General features: G+C 36.2%; 1 protein-coding gene across 2 annotated transcripts; it reads right to left on the bottom strand.

Moving 5' to 3' along the window:
- Positions 1-1,093: 1,093 nt before the first annotated feature.
- Positions 1,094-14,560, bottom strand: LOC121312841 (ADP-ribosylation factor 1-like). Of its 2 annotated transcripts, XM_041244660.1 has the most exons (5): positions 14,386-14,560; positions 10,627-10,813; positions 3,645-3,755; positions 3,023-3,147; positions 1,094-2,769 (listed from the first exon to the last, which is right to left on the bottom strand). In XM_041244660.1, exons 2-5 carry the CDS (start codon positions 10,772-10,774, stop codon positions 2,608-2,610), a joined length of 546 nt encoding a protein of 181 aa, XP_041100594.1. In that variant the 5' UTR covers positions 10,775-10,813; positions 14,386-14,560; the 3' UTR covers positions 1,094-2,607. The 2 variants fall into 2 exon arrangements, with proteins under 2 accessions (XP_041100594.1, XP_041100597.1); XM_041244663.1 differs by lacking the exons at positions 10,627-10,813; positions 14,386-14,560 and adding an exon at positions 5,664-5,694.
- Positions 14,561-19,240: the final 4,680 nt, after the last annotated feature.

Raw genomic sequence — 19,240 nt, 5'->3', positions numbered from 1 at the left:
GTAACTGTTTCCATACTGCCCTACAGCCTCCCTTCCCACCAAATTAGTTTGTACAGTAAATAGGTGAGATTTTGTAACGCCTAAAGACAACTTTTACCAAGCCTGCCTGCGCACCCCCCCCCCCCCCCCAGACATTGTTAAAGATCGCTTAGTTCAGAAAAATTACATTAAAAAAAAAAATAAAAAAAATCTCTCAACACTGGCAATGTAAGATCCTAAATTCAAACATAGCAAACAGGGTTCTCAAACCCAGGCCTGTTTTCTGGTTTTTATTCCAGCAGAGCTCTCAAATCATTTAACAAAACCCTTAATTTAACTAATACTTTGCTTAATTAGACCTTTAATGTTTTTCAGTTCTTACACAGTTGAAGCTACTTAGAAAATGCTATAGCTAACTTGAAAACTGCAACTGCTTAAGAGCTGAAAACAACTAAAAAGGTCTAAACAAATTATTAGTTCAATTAAGTGCAGTTAAGTAATTGGAGACCTCAGTTAGAATGAAACCCAGCAGACACAAGGGGTCCCCAGGATCAAGTTTGAGAAGCCCTGGTCTAGTGAGCAATTAAAACTAGAGGCGATTTGTGCTTTCCCATTTAAAAGTTCATAGAATGTATGGAAGTCATTGAACAACTGAAACTGAATAAAAAAATAAAAGAAAAATGGCAGGGGTTGGGGGTCTGTAAACACTGGATTCATATAAAACATACATTTATGAAATGGGGTTTCAGTAACCATTTGAATAACATTTAATATATATATATATATATATATATATATATATATATATATATATATATATATATATATATATATATATATTGGTTTGTTAAGCTTCTCTGTATTACTTGCAATGCAGAACAATAATAAAATCACAGGACTTTACACTGTCTTCTGGACCAGATAATCAAAATGATGGAATTTAACTGGTGTTGTAATGACAAAGGAATTTCCAGTTGAATACCTTAAAATCCATGCACACACATCTGATGGTGTATTATCTGCCGAGGCAATAGAGGGTTTGTGAAAAGCCAGCGTGTTGCCTGGTGAGGCAGTCATTGCTAAGAGCTCATTAAAAAAAATTATACATCTCACACACTAACAATAATCTATGAGGTAGCACCAGGCATTTTATCATGGCTTTTTATTCTTGAACATTTGTAGGAGTGAAATAATCATAGAACAAATAAATGAGCTTTGGAACACCTTAAGCTATTTTATTCTAAAAGCTTTAATTACTGTCAATGAAAAAAAAACAAGAGTACATAAATGACTGGTATTTCTGCAATTGATTGGGGGGGGGGCAGGGGACGAACCCTATACCATGAAACAAACCCGCTGATATAGACCCACAAATTAATTTCAGACAATTCTATCATCTTCAGTGATGATCAAGTGAAAAAAAAAAAAAAAAAAAAAAAAAAAAGAGACCTTTGAGAATGCAAATCTGACCTTGCAGCATGATCGATGTCAACTCAACTACATTTTAATGGAGACACAGGGTTACGGTTGTAATGTTTTGCATAAGACTACAATGGAATGACTTGCAAACATTCTTTCTTTTATTCTTACACACTATTTATAAAAGGTGTTAGGCTTTATTTAACCACAAGGTATCCAGTAACTGAGGTACAGTACTACTGTCTCTTGCAGAATAGAGCCAGGAAAAGCGTAAGCTGTGTGGCCTGCTGGTAAAGTCTTTTCTCTGGAGTGGTATATGGCAACTACATTTTGGGGCTAAACTACGTTCAGTTTCTACACTTACTACAATTACTTTCTTTTTCCACCATGCCTATGTTCAGTTCAATCTGACCTCTGTATGGTAGTGGGTGAAAAACATGCAAGTGCAAGCCCCTTTCTTCAGTCTAAAAATTGCACATCTCAGTAAAAGTAATGTCTCAACTGCCTTTAGCTTGACACTTTATGGCATTGGTGTTACAGACTGGAGTCAAATTATTACATAGTAACTACACAATACAAGACAGGGAATGCCAGGTATTTATAATTTACAAATGCAAACCATGACTAATTAGGACATTTAAATTAAACTCTTGTTTTGAGTAGTATATCTGTGCATTTATGTTTATATATCTGGCTCTTTATGTTTCAGTGTTTGATAAAATACAAGACTGCACCAGTCATACAGTACTTTAGGTTAAAAACAAACACCCAATTAAAAATCTCCACACAGACATCACACACCAGAGGGTGACAAAAGGGCTCCATTGCACAACCATAAGAAATATGTACTGGGCATTTGAGAAAGTATCTTAAATCCCCTTTCTAGTACTACATACATGTACGTCAGTCAAAGTTTTTACCAAAAAAATAAACACCAGAAGGCTGAGTAAATATTGCATAGGAGTGCCAGAAACTGACTCATTACAAAAAAGGACTATTTACATTAAATAAGAAACATAACTTTGCTTTCGAACTTGTCCCTCCACACTCCCCCAAAACTAAAAAAAGTGTAGCTTGATACACATCGTGACAATTTAAAATGAGGTCAGCTTCCAGCACTCAATACCAAAAAGTAGCACAGTTTGCCACATCAGAGAATAAAGCAGGAGAAGGGGAAGGAAACAGAGATAGATAAGGGTGGGAAAGGAGTTATTTCTGGCTTCGAAGCTGATTGGATAACCAGTCTAGTCCTTCATATAGACCATCCCCACTGGTGGCACATGTTGCCTGGATGTACCAGTTCCTGTGACGAAGAGAGTGTAGTCCAAGCTTGTCTGTAATTTCTGCTGCATTCATTGCATTTGGAAGGTCCTACATCACACAGAGGAAGCACAAAGTCATTGAGGAGCGTATGTAAATATTTAAAAAGGTCAACTTAAAACTACATGACTATATTAAACTTGTATTTATTTCAACAATTTTTAACTAACCATGAAAAAAAAATAGAATAGTTTGGCAAATTCTTTAAAACATAATTACTGGTAAATAGATAAAGACTTGTATTACTGCACATATCAACCTCTTAATGTCAGTCTGAACAAATAATGCAACAGAACACACTTACCTGCTTGTTAGCGAATACTAAGAGGACAGCATCTCTAAGCTCGTCTTCTGCCAGCATTCGCATTAACTCTTCCCTGGCTTCATTTACCCTTTCTCTGTCATTACTGTCCACCACAAAGATCAACCCTTCAAAAATAATTAGAAATCAGAACTACATAAATATCTAAAATATATACATTAAAATAAAAATCCTGTGGCTGTCAATGCTATTCTGATTTAACTAAGTTGCAGGACATGATCTTCCATTATTGTGGTTTACTGTTGAATAGTACTGGGACAAGGATAGGGTTGGAACAATGTTCAATTATTGCAGTATGTGGGTACATGGATAGCACTACAATTGTCCATAACTATTCAAATCATTGATGATTGTGTGGCAGGTATCAAATATAAAAGGAAATATTTCGCTTCTTTTCCTGTATACAACCAACGTGCGATCGTCAAAAAAATGACAAGATCATTTTACACCTATAATTCAATAACTGAATTACATTATTGTTCAACTTCATAAAGACAATACTACTTCATACAAATCCCAAACTAGGATTTATTCATTTTCTGACTGAGGAAACGCAGTTGGAGTGGGGGGAAACCCCCCCCTTCAGTCAAGGTCAGTTACTTACCTTGTGTGTTCTGGAAGTAGTGACGCCAGAGGGGTCTTATTTTGTCCTGACCACCTACATCCCACACTGTGAAGCTAATGTTCTTGTAGTCTACAGTTTCTACATTAAAACCTACAAGAGAAGAAAAGAAATTAGCAGCCAAGTCAGCATATTACTTTTAAAAAACAAATAATTTTCTACATTATACATTTCCTTAACTATCAATGTATTGCTAAATAATCAAATGAAAAGGGGTTACCAATGCATGGTTAGAAAATTAAACAAAACAAAGATTGTAGTTATGAATATAGGAGACTTGGTGATACAGTGGTTAAAGAACGGGGCTTGTTACGAGGAGTTTGCCAGTTCAGCCCTAGCCACTAACTTTGTGTGACCCTGAACAAGTCACTTAACCTCCTTGTGCTCTATCCTTCATGAGACATAAAACTGAAGTTCTATTGTAAGTGACTGTTTTGCACGTTAATCTGAAATAGTTACACTGGAAAATAATGTAACCGTTGACACAAGACGTAAAAACGCAGATGTTATGGTTGAAAACACAGATTTTGAGATGGTATGCTGCTTACAAATGCATATTTAATTGCTACTGTGACTTGCCACTTTTTTAATTGCCATAGACGTTTTTTCACAGTAAACAGTGGCCACAGTCACATTTTCATAAAGTAACAAGAGGTTTACTTGTGCCTTATTGTAGCTGAACGAAACCAAACAAAAGCTGAAATTTAACTTTAAACACTTCAAATAAGACAAATGTGGAAAATAAGTTGTAAAATGAAGGGGAAAAAGACTCGCCATTTTGGTTCTTGTTTATTTCATTCCACATAAAGTCACAAGAATATATAATGTATAAAATCTATATAAAAATCACTACACAACATTGACAGCAAGTTAGCCACTTTAAGCGAGGCATTTCTCACATATCACACAGAGCTTTTTCATTTGCCAGGTTTGAAACTGTAGAGGAATTTTTGGCGAGGCAGTAAATAAAGTGCAAGGTATTTTTGTAATTTCTAGCAAATACCAACATCTGAATTTTGTATCTGAATACATGTCAAAAAAAATGTTTGAATTTGTCCCAGCACTATAAAAAACATCTACTTGTACTGTTTGTGTTATTTTTTCTTTGATCAATTTCTATGAGCGTGTGCCCCCCCCCCCCCCCCGACTGAGGTAATTGTAAAACTGGTATCAAAACATATGTTGTATCCAAATCAATTACACTCAAAAACATAGTCTAAATACCCATACCACATTTACAGCAATCCTACAGATAAAGCTTTAGAAACCATTAACTTAATAGCAAAAAGCATAATACAGATGGTTTTCACAATCGTTCAGACTATCACCTTGTTACGTTCGAGGTATGCTTAAAGCTAAAGATATTAAACCTGTTACATAATCAATTCCACACTGTATATTAGAAAAAAGAGCTGCATAGATATTTTATTGTTACATATGCCGTTATAAACTCTTTAAACACCACAAGCACTTTAACCCTTTGCGGTCCTATGTCGGACCAGGTCCGACTTTACAATTTGCCGTTTCCAGTACGATGTCGGACCCTGTCCGACATCAAAAAGGTATAAAGCACAGGTCTCTAGTTGTTTTTTCTCTGGAAAAAGCAGAGAAAGCCTTTCAATGGCCTAGTGAGACAGACAGAAGCCGAAAAAAAAAGGCGTATCTGATAGCCTTGAACAAAGGAGATAGCTGCTTCTGCATCCAGCGCTCAAAGAATATCAGACATTTGCAGAGCTTTTTGGAAATGTTACATTAATAAAATAATGACTTGGATCACATTGCGGAGTTTGGTGATAAAAACGAGTGATCAGGAGAGGATTTATCAGTTTGCACGTCTGTAAAGAGGTATGTCAAAAATACAGAGAACAAGGGGTGGGGCTTGGCTGGAGATGCAGTACTGAGTGCTTTTGCGATTCAGTTCCATTTAAACCTGTTTTACTCTGGGGAAAAAAAAATTTAAAACAGCGCGTAGCACGTGTGAAAATAAATAAGAAGATTTACCCATTGAGATGAGGCCTCATTTACAAGGGGGTCCTATAAGACAAAACAATTACATGCAACACAATAAATACATGTGTGGTTCAAATTTAGCAGCCTACAAAAAGAACATACATAGGACACTTATGTTAATGGAGACTAAAGAAAAAACAAAGAGGTGCTAATCAATTCCCAAATACAATCACCTTAGCCAGAAAAGGAGAGATTGTCAAATTCCATCTTACTACTATAAGAAATAGAGTTCTACGTTTTGGGTTAGGGTTACAGCATTTAAAGTTGCAGATTAACATATATTCTACATTTAAAAAATAGTTCCAACGTCACATATGGGTTTCCCCTTTCTATGAAGTGACCCAAATAATAAAAGGATGATCTGGATTTCCTACCAGAGCTGGTCACTATAAGTAGTATTACACAGGCAAACCACAGAAGTAGTCAATATTGATAACTGGACCTTTCAACAAATGAAGAATCAACACTTTATTAAACTTCTATCACTTACATAAACTATGCAAGCACATATTAAGACACATTTGGTCAATTAAAACAAACTTATGAATTTAATCCTTAGTTCTGTATTAAGTACTAGCTAGTATGGTACCATCTGCAGATCACCTGCAGCTCTATTACCTTAGTACCAACTGCAACCAAAGAATATAGGGATCAGCAGATTCCCAACTTTAGTATAAACTGCAGGGTTAATCTGCTCACATCTGCTTTGCGTATGGAAAATGGCAAGGGGAGGGTGAGGACAGGTGGGTATGAGGAGTACTGCATATTTTAACTATTGCAGCAGTTTTCTTAATTCTCTTCATTCTGTATTTCTGCATAATTATAACAGTACACTTCATGTGAAAATGCATAGGCACATTTACATTTTCCAATAAAACATTTAAGATATTAAGTTGACCTTTCATCACTGAAGTATGAGACAGGCCATTTAAATTTCTATAACACTCAATGCAAAGATTTTCAGTAAACGAATAGTTAGCTGAAATTAGAGAAACAATCCTAATTATCATCCAAACAGTTGTCTAATTTTATCACCATTTAATATTTTGTACTAGTTAGTGAAATCCAGCCAGGGTTTTTGCAAAAAATTAGCCCAAGTTTAATACTTTAAGAACCGAGTGTTTCAGTGGGATGCTCTCCCAGGACCAGGGTTTTTTTGGCTGCACTGGACTCTTTTCCTATACAAATTCACCAAAATAAATCTATTTTTCTTACAGAAGCTTCTTGGAATTGGTGTCCTTTTTTCAGAACTCTGGGAAAGAGTACTTAAATATAAAGTACTTAAAAAGTATAAAGTACTATAAAGTACTTAAATATATGAACTTATCATTTATTTTATATTATATATTCCGCTTAGAGATGAGTACACAAATTTGTTATTCTATGACCAGAGGGACCTTACAATACTTTGAAGTTTTGTTGAAAAATATTGATGTTATGAGTTGAGCCTTTTGTTAACCAAAAAAAAAATATAAGGTATAGAACTGAACATTGATTTTAAAAACAAATACCGAGAACACCTACATTAAATCGCGGTCAGACAACTCGGATTTACTAGAATTAGATGCCAGTTATTCATCTAATAGTCTTGCCTTCTTGAAATTAAATTCTGTAGAGCAGAAACATTTACATTATTGTGTGCATATCAATTTATGTACATAAACATATACACAGAATATTCTACAATCAAAGCAGTATTTTACAAACAGCAGGGCCAGAAATACAAAAGCGAGTCAATCGGGGTCCGTTTGTCAGATCAGGTACTAGGGTTGTGCCAATACTTGATATAAACGGAATGGAAAATTGACTTTTTTTATATATATCGTCAATATTGTCACTAGTACTAAAATAAACATAGCTAATAAAATAAGACATGTTATAAAATGCCATTCATTCATTCATACCAAGCAGTGTTAAAACATTGTAGCAACCCAGAGAACTTTGTGGAGGTTTAGAACAAGACCGCCGTTTCTGTATCTGGGTGTTGTTTCTCCTGCTGCTGCTGTCCGCTGTATGCATGCTTGTATGTGTGTTACATTGGGGGAGGGCATGTCTTAGACTGGAAACGTTATCCACATTATTTGTGTTCGTTTGGATGTAACGTGAGGTGATGCGAGGTGACATCATGTGCATACAGACCGGGATGTTGACAGTGTGTGTATACTGTAACACAAATCCTTAACACTGTAAGAATGAGCCTTCAGGTCGGTGTGGAACTACCGAGTGTCTGTTAATTCGCATCTCTGCTTCACAATAAACACCCCCCCCCCCAACTAGCTCCAATTGGTTAAAACAGACATTAAAATGGGCTTGTTTTTAACATTGATGTTCATTTGATTTTCTTTTCTGTTAGTTGATGTGCTTAAATTTTGACTTGGCTGTTTTTTTTTTTTTTGGGGGGGTGGGGGAACAGGACACATGGTTTTGACTTTCTGGTGGGCTGGCGGCATGTATTTTGTGAGTCTTATGTTCTCAAATCTATGTGGTGCTGGGCCCTCAAAATGAAGGTATTATTGAATATCGCAATATTTTTCTATATTATTGTCATGGTATGAAAATTACAATACCGGCACAACCTTATCAGATACGTCACTCCAAAATGTCTCACGTTTTTGTAACTAGCCCAACTTGCAAAGGAAATGTCTTGTATTGTGATAAACATTTTGTTTTTCTTTCATGTTTAAATCCTATTTTGTCAGTGGAATGTAATAAGAGAAATAAAATGGAATACTTCCGTTTTCTTAATTGCACAACAACCACTCGTCCACATTTATTTCATTTAAAGCACTTCATGAAGTTTAAAGAAAATGTAATTACTTTCTAAAAATGTCTATAGCAACTTTGTTTATTGTGCAGACACAATGGCACGATTATTTAAAAGAAAAAAAAACATCTACTGTATATACTGTTTTTACCTGTAATACACACAAGCTCATATGGTATGGCATTCTCTGTTGTGTAGCGATTTCAGTGAGGTAAAGCAAGGCCTTCAAAATCTATTTAACTAATACAATGTTACATATAATGGCTTTGATAACATTTTCAAATTAACAAATATTGAACGAACACCCAAACATGAAAATTCCTTGTTCGTCCCAGCACACACAAAATATTTACGTAAATCTGGTCTTTTAGATCCTATTGCGGTTTAAATGTTTAGAATGCTTTGTCACTGGCTTTGAGTGCGAGACCTACACTAAGCTAAGTATGTGTAGTTTACTTTGTGTATCCTGCTTTACTGTTTCTCAGATTAATGATGATACCTACAGTGCCTACAAAAAGTATACAACCCCTTTTTTCACATTTGTTGTGTGATTGCCTCAGAATTTCATGCATTTAAAATTTTTCAATTATCTACACACTATACTCCACAATTAAGGGGAAAAAAGTTTTTATTGAGAAGATATATTAAATACAAAACTGTAAGATCATAACTGGATAAGTCACCACCCCTCTTAGTTAATACTTGATGGAAGCACCTTTGGCAGAAATTACAGCTGCAAGCCTGTTGGGATAGGTCCAACTTTGCAAACCTGGATTTGGCAATATTTGACCACTCTTTACAAAACTGTTCGAGCTCTGTCAAGTTCCTTGGGAAGCGTTGATGGATAGCAATCTTCAAGTCATGCCACAAATCTGATTGGATTTAGGTCAGGGCTCTGACTGGGCCACTCAAGGACATTTACCTTTTTGTTCCTTAGCCACTCCAGTGTAGCTTTGGTGGTGTGCTTTGGGTAGTTGTCATGCTGAAAGGTGAAAGGCAGGTTTTCCTCAAGGATTTCTCTGTACTTTGCTCCATTCATTTTCTGTTCTATCCTGACAAGTGCCCCGGTCACTGCTGATGAGAAACATCTCATAACATGCTGCTACCACCATGCTTCACGGTAGGGATGGCATTCTTTGGGTGATGCGCTGTGTTGGGTTTGCGCCAAACATAACGCTTTGCATTTAGGCCAAAAAGTCCCATTTTAGTTTCGTCAGACCAAGATTTTTGTTGCCACATGGCTACAGAATCTCCCAAGTGTTTTTTTGCATACTTCAAATGGGATTCAAGGTGGGCTTTCTTGAGTAATGGCTTCCTTCTTGCCATATAGGCCAGATTTGTGGAGTGCTTGGGATATTGTTGACACACGTACACTTTGACCAGTCTTGGCCATAAATGCCTGTAGCTCTTGCAAAATTTCCACTGGCCTCTTGGTAGCCTCTCTGATCAGTCTCCTTCTTGCTCGGTCATCCAGTTTGGAGGGACGGCCTGATCTAGGCAGGGTCTTGGTGGTGCCATACACCTTGCACTTCTTAGTAATCGTCTTGACCGTGCTCCAAGGAATACTCAAGGTCTTTTTATACCCATCCCCTGATCTTTTCCTTTCAACTTTGTCCCAGAATTCTTTAGAAAACTGTTTGGCGCTCATGGTTGAGCGTTTGCTTTGAAATGCACTACCCTGCAGAGGGAACCTACAGCAACTGCTGAATTTATTCTGAAATCATGCGAATCACTACAACTTCACAGGTGGAGGTCACTTAACTCTGTGTGTGATTTTGAAAGCTATTGGTTACACCTCAGCTAATTTAGGATTGCTATTACAAAGGGGGGTGGACACCAACCAAGCTATCAGTTTTTATTTTTAATTAATGTTCTACAAAGTTCTAGAAAATTGTTTCCACTTGGAAGTTGTGGGGTAGGGTGTGTAGATAAAAGAAAAAAAAAATTCCCGCCTATAAGGCAACAAAAGGTGAAAATTTTGAAAGGGGGTGGAGACTTTCTATAAGCACTGTATATTTGATTTCTTTGTTGTGCGATGCCAATGTAAAAAGAAAATCAAATATATATGCATGTCATACATTTATAAATTAATCTTAAATACCCTTTTTATAAGTGCAAGTGCACCTTACAAACAAAATAAACCTTCATATTATAGCAACTTAAACACTCCTCAGATTTAATCAAACTTACCTATAGTGGGAATAGTAGTTACAATTTCACCAAGTTTAAGTTTGTACAAAATTGTTGTCTTTCCAGCAGCATCGAGACCCACCATAAGAATTCGCATTTCTTTTTTACCAAACAAGCCTCTGAAGAGGGACTGAAAAGCATTCCCCATGGCTGAAAAATAATGTATTTCAACACTGGCCAAGGAAATCTGAAAAATAAAAAGTTGAATTTTTAGAAGATAAATGCATACTCTGAATAACAGCAACACACAAGGTTGGAATAAAAAGGTGTCTGTGACTTATAATAATCGGTACCAGAACAATGTCTGGAAATCAAGACACCACACCCAACTATTCTACAGCAGTGAAAATCCTGCACAATACTATTGCTTTCACCATTTCACAAAAATTAAAAGGCAGCTTTGTTCCTTGAATAAGTTAACAAAGATTGTTTAGGCTGAAGTATGCTATCGAAAGCTGGATAGCTGTATTAACCTTTTCACTGATATTATCGACCTTGAAACATAAGTATTTGCGCCAAAGATGAAGCTGTTGTGTGAACAATACTCTAAACTGGATGGTCATGTGACCTAAATAAACTTAACATCCAATGGGAGAGAGACACAAATAGCAAAAATAATCTTTGAAAGTACAAGAAAGCATCAACGTCCTCAGAAAAACAATGGTTGAAAATACAAGAACATTTGCTCAATGTAAAACACAATATGGAACTGTGAATGATTAAGCTTGGAAAGATGTGCACTTGAACTGTAACTGACCAATTACATGGTAATTTCAAATACTATTATGCAGGTGTGTAAACGTTCAATTACACGTACAATTATAATGGAATTGCAATTACATATTACAATTGTAATTGACTCCAAGTCTGGTTGCTAAGGGCTTACATACAGTTATTTTTAAAACTATGTGCATAAACACACCATTACCAAGTATGCATGTGCCCATTACCAAAACCTACTGTAAGTTTCACCCCCTCGTCTGCAAGTTGCTAAAAGCGTCTGCCGCAATCTGTGGTTTTCAACTCTGATCCTGGGGACCCACTGTGTCTGCTGGTTTTCATTTCAACTGATCTCTCAATTACTTAACAGACCCTTAATTAAACTGATAATTTGCTTATTTAGACCTCTATACTTGTTTTCAGTTCAAACAGTTGCAGAATTCAAGTTAGCTACAACATTTTATAAAGTAACTTAAAGTTTTCATATCAAGTTCCTAACAACTTTTTACAAAAGGATAACAATGTATTAATGCTTTTCTCATTTAAAATGTTCAATTGCGACACGTAGTTTCTGCAAAATATTTTAAAATGTCCCTCCCAACATTAACATGAAGACATTTTCCTGCTGTATGACCGTCGACCGCAAGTCGTCATCGGAGTTAGTGGAAGCTCACTGTACACTGTATAAGTACAGCAATGTGTATTGTGCAAATAATTTTAAAAGATTTAAAAGGTTAAGTTCAGCTATGCCTAAACGTTGTATTGCGGCAGGTTGTTCTAATATAGCCACTGATGGTATAACCCTCTTCAAATTTCCACCAGCCGAAAAACTTCGGGCTGAATGGAATAGGCAAGTAAGGCGAATGCGCTATAATTACGTCCAACTCAGCACTCGGTACATGGTCAAAACAATCGTCCATGAAATGTGCACTACAATCAGCCGGCTCTAATGACATCATATAGAATTAATGTGCAACACAATTAGAAACTTAAAAAGGATGCAGTACCCACGGTATTTAAAATAAAAATCTCACTATATCAACTCCGACCTGATCAACTACCATCTGACAGGAACAGTACAAGCAGTACACCTGTGCAATTGTTGGACCGGCAACAAGACTGTGGCCATTGTGGGTCTAACAACTGCACACCCAAATGTACTGCTCTGCTGGAACTTCAAAGAAAGCGATTAAGTTGTGTTTATTTACTATTTTGTACATCGCCTATAGGAGAATTAAGCCTTCTGTGCATAACATTCATTGACTCTAGGGCCTACAGCAATTAACAGCCATGGTACAGCTAGTCACTTCATTTAAAGTTCGGTTCGCCAGAGCGCCAAAATGCATTATTATTATTATTATTATTATTATTATTATTATTATTATTATTATTATTAAAAATACCAACAACTTCAAAATTAAGAAGTATCATACTTGTCAAAAATAATGATTTTAACTGTGGGCTGCAAAACACCTGCCTCTCATTCCTGGTTGTCAAATGCTGGTGTCTGATCAAATTCTGTGCTAGATTCGGAAAACGACAGTTCAAAAAACTCACCGCCGCTCTCCATTGATTTCCATGCAGTAAAATAGAGCTACTGCCAGGCTACTTCCGCCGACGTCATCGAAAATCGCCGGAGTTGTGTCAGACGAAGTGTTTACACTGTAATGCCTGAATTTCGACACGGATTATAAACATTTAAAATGTGTATTTACAAGTCTTTATTGGCCAGCATTACTTACAATAACACAAAGATCACCTTCCATGTATAAAAAGCTCGGGGGTCAAATTTGATGTCTTTGGGTCTTTAAACTCTGCAACTGTTGAAGGGCTTAAAACAATTAAAGGCCTAATTAAGTAAATTTATAATTTAAATTAAGGGTCTAGGTAAGTAATTGAGGAGCTCAGTTAAATGAAAACCAGCAGACACAGTGGATCCAGGACCAGGGTTGAAAACCACGGTGCTAAATGACTCATAACACAAAGTGATAAAGCTGACAATAACTAGTGTGGGTGCTACCTTGGAAACAAGCACTAAAGATGAGTCATTAGCACAGCTTAATTGTGTATTTCAGTTACGGAGGAGAGACATGGAAAATACCATTTGCAACAATAAACGTCTATATTAATGTTAATTTACATTTGATACATTTTGTATGGAACATGTTATTCCAATGACTCATCAGCATAACCTGCAACTATCTTAAACTTAAGTCTTAGCTTATATACTAAAGGCGAATAAAAACACGTAAGCATCAATTTGACTCGAGCTGAATAATCATATATATATATAATACACACACTAAATGTCAACAACTGATCATATTCACTAGATGAAATCGAGGTTATTTGAGGAACTCGTTGTAGGACGGCGGTTACCGACACTTAGATAGCAAAGGATGTGTGTTCATTAACAGGCCCCATCACCCTAGGCAACCTGTACAATTCATGTTTTGCAACACGTTTGTCAACCAAACATTTAAACACAAATGGCTTTGTGAAAAACATTTTTCACAAAGAACCGGGACGGTACAACAAAGGAATATAACCCCGTGATAAATGACAAATACCACACACAGTACTAACACATCTACACAGAAGGAAGGGGAAAAAAAAGAGGTTTTTATATTGACCACATTTGTCCAGGTCATTGAATCAAAACAATAAGTGGAACACGAATAAAACAGCGGTGGTAGTTGAGTGACGTGAAAATACATTTCCTCCCACCGATTTCTTGCCTTTTCCACGCATTCACATTTTTAAACACTGAATTCACAAAAGATCGGAGCAAAACAAGCACTTTTAAAAACAAATAAATGTAACAATTCTGGCTTATTAACGAATTATGGCATACTCTACATTTTGCCAAGTATTATATCCCCGTGTGTTTTACTTATTCAATCCCAAACCCACGTTTCACCATAATCCAGCTTTTTCGGGCGATTTTTTTTTTCCTTTTAAATGCTGAAGAAAAACATCTCGATAGTTTAGCTCCCACCCGCTCCTTCATCAAAACAAATCAAGCTGCATAGTTGTTACCTCGTTAAAACGAAATTCTGCTATCGACCGTCTCGGCTTTACTGGCTTCAAAAAACGATTTGAGGTTCTATGGAGGCTTTTATTTGTCCTTTTCTTAAAATATATATATATATTGAAAATGTCGGCTATTGCCTCTCCCCCCGGATTCTAACTCTTCCTCTCCAAGGCGTTTCCACAAGATGGCGGATCTCGCCGGCCACGTCAAAAGTGCAGAGATGTTGGATGTGTTATTTGTGCAACAGCGCTCTCAATTTGTACATGGGCGCGGAGGAATAATTACACAATTTAGTTACAAAACAAGACAGGTCAGTTGGAACAACTCGTCATCATTTACAAATGCGAAGGTGCCGTACATAAACCTCAGGTAGACTATAATATAATGTACTAGTCCAGTACATTATTTTGAAAACTTGGCGCCTAACTATAGAGCCAACTGTGTATTTGAATGGTCCGTGTGCATGATATATTGTGCGGTCTCACCTGCTGCCATATCGGTATATACTGTGGCAACACCAATGATAGCAGCTTGTCGGGGTAATACCATTACTAATGGTGACTAGCCATCATTCTGCATTCTTGCTTGGCTGTTGTTTGCAGTTGCTATATTGGTAGTGAATGCACACAAGGTTTTGCGAGGCACAAACAGATTTATGAATTGCTTAAAAAACTTCTATATTCCAATGTCTCATAACTGCTTTGTGCCGTTTTGGAATATCTCTCTTTTTGTGCCAAAGCACTATTTTTTGTGAGGCACAAATTTAGCGAGGTGATTGCGCGAAGATCGAACCCATTGTATTTTCATGCAGGCTGCTGTTACTACCATTACTAATTACAGTACAATGACACTTGATGTGATTAAAGCAAAGGATAAATGACCAGTAACGTTAAAAAGTGACTGTACAGCCCCATGCAAATCTGGAGAATTACTGAACAGTCAACATTCATATTTGCAACCAATCGCAGAACATTGAGTGGGTTTATCCACTGACTGTTGATAACGAATTGGTGGCTATTGTAGTCTGAATTATTACTTGCTGCCTGAAGAGGTTAGACTAGGGTAGTCTAACATTAACGTCTCATACAGGTCCCATTGTATTTCACTGGAGTTATTCTTTTCATCCACCATATTTGTATATCTGTGTGCAAACGAATTGCTTCATGTATAGCTATGGGCCACAATTGTGGAAATCAATCGTTTAAGTTTCTCCAAATAGTTTAATATCCAAATGCCCTTTTTAACACATTTAAGACGACAAGTATTAAACAGAAAGGAACCTTTTAAAAATGTGTTAATTGTATGTTGACATTTCCTGTCTTGTCTATGCAGTTTTTCAGTACCAATCAATGATAATGAGAAAGCGTCTCCTGACAATCTGAAAATTCTACACGTTTTACGCAGGCTAATGCTTACGCTTATATTAAGGAAGATTAAATAATATTCCTTTCATAAGTAAAGAAGTGACAGCATTTCATTTGATCAGAAAAGAAATACGTTTTAATCTTAATACAACTTAATCCATGCCTCAGTGAAGAGTGAAGAGTTAATTATATGTCAATTGATTGTTAAAATGATTAACCTGTGTATTATTGGTCCTCAAACTGTGAGGGTGCTATGGAGGAGTGTGGAGTGTGGGAGAAAGGAAAGAACAACTGTGTACTGTTAAACTTGGAAAAACTGTCCGTTAGTGAAAATTACAACTTTGGAAACTGTCAAATGTTTTGTTACAGGAAAACGGCTTAGCTGTCCTGTTGTTAGTCAGGGACAACTATCTAGATCAGTGGTACTCGACTCTGTCCCTGAGATCTAATCCAGTCCAGGTTTTTACTCCAAGCAGGTTCTACTGTAGTTAATTGAAGCTGTTAAAAAGCAATTAACTAATTTAGGACCTGGTTGGAATAAAGGCCAGGACTGGAATTAATCTCAAGTTAAGTACCATTGATCTAGGTGTAGTAAGTACTTCCAAGTAAAGTTAAGTGGTGTTTTGTTTATTTTGTTTTTTCTGTTGGAAGAACCATAATACAAAGCCTGCTTGTTTATTAGTTCAATTAAGGGTTTAGTTAAGTAATTCAGAGCTCAGTTGGAATTAAAACCAGAAGACAGAGGACCTCAAGGACAGGGGTGAGTCTATTCCGGTCACTGGTCTATTACCTATTATTTACTATTCTAAAAGTTATTATTTCAAACAGGTCTAGAGAAAGTTTCTATTTCAATGTGTGTTGCCCAAGCAGTAATTTAATTACAGTTGATGTTCGATTTATAAATGTTAGAAAATCTACATTAGTTCTTTATAATTGATATTTAGGTTTCGGTTTAGTTTTTTTGATTAGGTAGGCAAGAACAAGGGTCTTGAATTGAATGTGAGCAGAGATAGCTAGCTAGTGGAGGGTGTGAAATAGCATGAGTAACGAAGTTAGGAGAAATGTGTTCATATTTATCATGATATTGCCAGAGACTCGATGAAGATGACTGTAAGTATGTATCACTTTTACTGTAACCCTGTAATGACTTATATTCTTGGAACATACAATGCCTTTTCTTTGTATTAAACTGAGAAAAAAACAACTTTATTGTGCTGTAGACCTTAAATTGTATTTATTAGTTGTTTTGGTTCTAATTTTGTAAAACTAACAGGTTTTTCTCCATTCAAAGTTTTTTTTTGTTGTTGTTTGTTAATATCATGTGTTTTTGGAATATTTCTTTATTGACTATCCTATTATGTTTGTTTTGTAAAATCCTCAAATGCAGTTTTTGCTTAGACTTTGTTTATTAGGCTTACTTGTCATTTTTAACTGACGGGATGCTTTTGAAAAGACTCCTAAAAGCTGAACTTCTGAAGTAAGATGTGTACACTACGGGTTTGTATTTTTTTTTTAACCACCACGTTTCAGAATCTTTTCAGAAGCAGACCCACGTAGAGAATAATGTAAATGTACATAAAATGATATCAGAAAAGGTAAGAAAAGAAATAATAAAATGTGGTTTAAAATGGTAGAAGGTATAAAGTAAAACAAAATCCGCAAACGCTGCGAAAACTAGAACTCACAGTTTTTAAAGGGCTTATTATTTTATGTTTTTGCTTCTAGACATATCATTTTATACACCGTTCTTGTCTGACCAAGGTGATAAGTAGGGATTTGAATTTCAAATAGAAAACACATCCGAGTATTCAACCACTTCAGATTTTGAGTATGTGAGTATTTGAATGCTAATCAAATGACAGGCAGAGTAAAACCTGTGGGTTGCCATCTGCTGGACGTTCAACATGCTACACTTGGCTGGTTCTAGCCATACTGTAAAACAAAGCAGGTTGCTAGGGTATTGACAAAGCTAATTTAATTACACATAGCCAGTTTATGTATATTCCCTGTAGTATTTACGTACCCTATTTTATTTTGCTGTCTTCTGCTGTCTACCCTAGTTGTTGATACATTATTTTAAGCCATTTTATACAACAGAAATGGAGTCTCATATATAATCTCGGTAGTACCCTGTCAAATGCCTTTTCTGAGTCTAAATTTAAAGTAGCAGAAAAATACAGTCACATGTCCCCATGTGTTGCTACAACTATTTAAATAACATACCTGTAATTTTGTTAACAACTTTTTACACTTATAACGTTAAACAGGTAACACAGTAATGATGATTTTATTTTAAATCACTCTTCCTGCTGTGATTTAGAGGACAGATGTCAATATTTTGGGAGTCCTGCGGTTCTAGACCTAGGGTTTACTGTATGTACTATAAGTAATTGTGTTTGCAATAATAATATCTGCTGGATTTATCCTACTAGTTGGTGCAGAGTTTCTCCTTGGTGCATTTAGTAATTTTGAATATTAATCCAAAGCAATGCCCTACGAAACAATCCACAGACACAGCCAGCTTGTGTCGGTGGAAATGGGGTCTCTCAGGTTTGTAGGCCACACAGTGATGACAATATTTTTTAGGGTAGGTAAAGTTAGTATAGTTGTTGTTCTGCACATCCTAGCAAACTCAATGGTCCTCCATAGCTCAGTATTAGTATTAGCTTTCCATCACTGTCTACCATCGGTATCAAAATAATGTCACACTCTTGAACTGTGTCCGCCCCCCCCCCCCCAAAAAAAAAACATAAATCCATTAACATTCTTTTTTTGAAGAATGGGCCTAAGCTCTTCTCCCCCTTTGTACCTGTTCCACTGCAAGTGCCAGAGTGATGCAGTCATTTCTCTAGTCTATGTACAGGTGTTCTGCCTTGACTTGCTGACTGAATTCTACAGCGTAATTAAAGTTTAACTTGTACTTCCAATTTCTCCCTCTTCGATTTAACAAACAGTTTCATTTTGTAGGAGGTCAGGAGTTCAGTGCCTGCCAACATGCGGCTAGACATTGATTTGCGTCTGAGCGTCTAAAGCAGGTAACCGTGACTGACAGATCTGTATGTCAGAAGATAACTGCAGACCTAATTGGCTTCTGATGATGGAAAATGTTTGTAAAACTTGCTGTAAAACTAGCACTAGACTTGGTTTTGTTGAATTGACCACATTGCATACAAGTTTTTAGAACTGTGCTTTATAACAGTGTAGTTTTTCTATGCTTTCTGAAAAAAAAAACCTTCTAATCAAAAATGTACTCGGTTTTAAAATCGAAAATTAATTGCGTGGATACTTCAAATTATGAGAAATTGCGTGGTGTTTTTTTTTTTTTTTTCCAGAACTATATGAACAAAGTAATCCCCAAAGCCCAAAAAGATTGAAGGAGTGGCTCTGTTATACAATGCTGTTATACAAGTGAACATTTCTCAAATAGTTGCTATCTTAGGTTTCACACAGCAGAGGGCAGCAATGAGTTTTGCTATTAAAGGTCATCTCAAGGTAC

Source organism: Polyodon spathula, chromosome 3 (genome assembly GCF_017654505.1).
Source record: "Polyodon spathula isolate WHYD16114869_AA chromosome 3, ASM1765450v1, whole genome shotgun sequence".
Classification (NCBI taxonomy): Eukaryota; Metazoa; Chordata; class Actinopteri; order Acipenseriformes; family Polyodontidae; genus Polyodon; species Polyodon spathula.
This window is presented reverse-complemented; position numbering and strand designations above follow the sequence as displayed.

Excerpts from the sequence above, each read along its gene's own strand:
- LOC121312841 (XM_041244660.1), bottom strand. The coding sequence starts at position 10,774 with ATGGGGAATGCTTTTCAGTCCCTCTTCAGAGGCTTGTTTGGTAAAAAA. Across the intron at positions 3,148-3,644 it reads CTACTTCCAGAACACACAAG|GGTTGATCTTTGTGGTGGAC; the intron begins GTAAGTAACTGA and ends TTATTTTTGAAG. Across the intron at positions 2,770-3,022 it reads TAGTATTCGCTAACAAGCAG|GACCTTCCAAATGCAATGAA; the intron begins GTAAGTGTGTTC and ends TGTGTGATGTAG.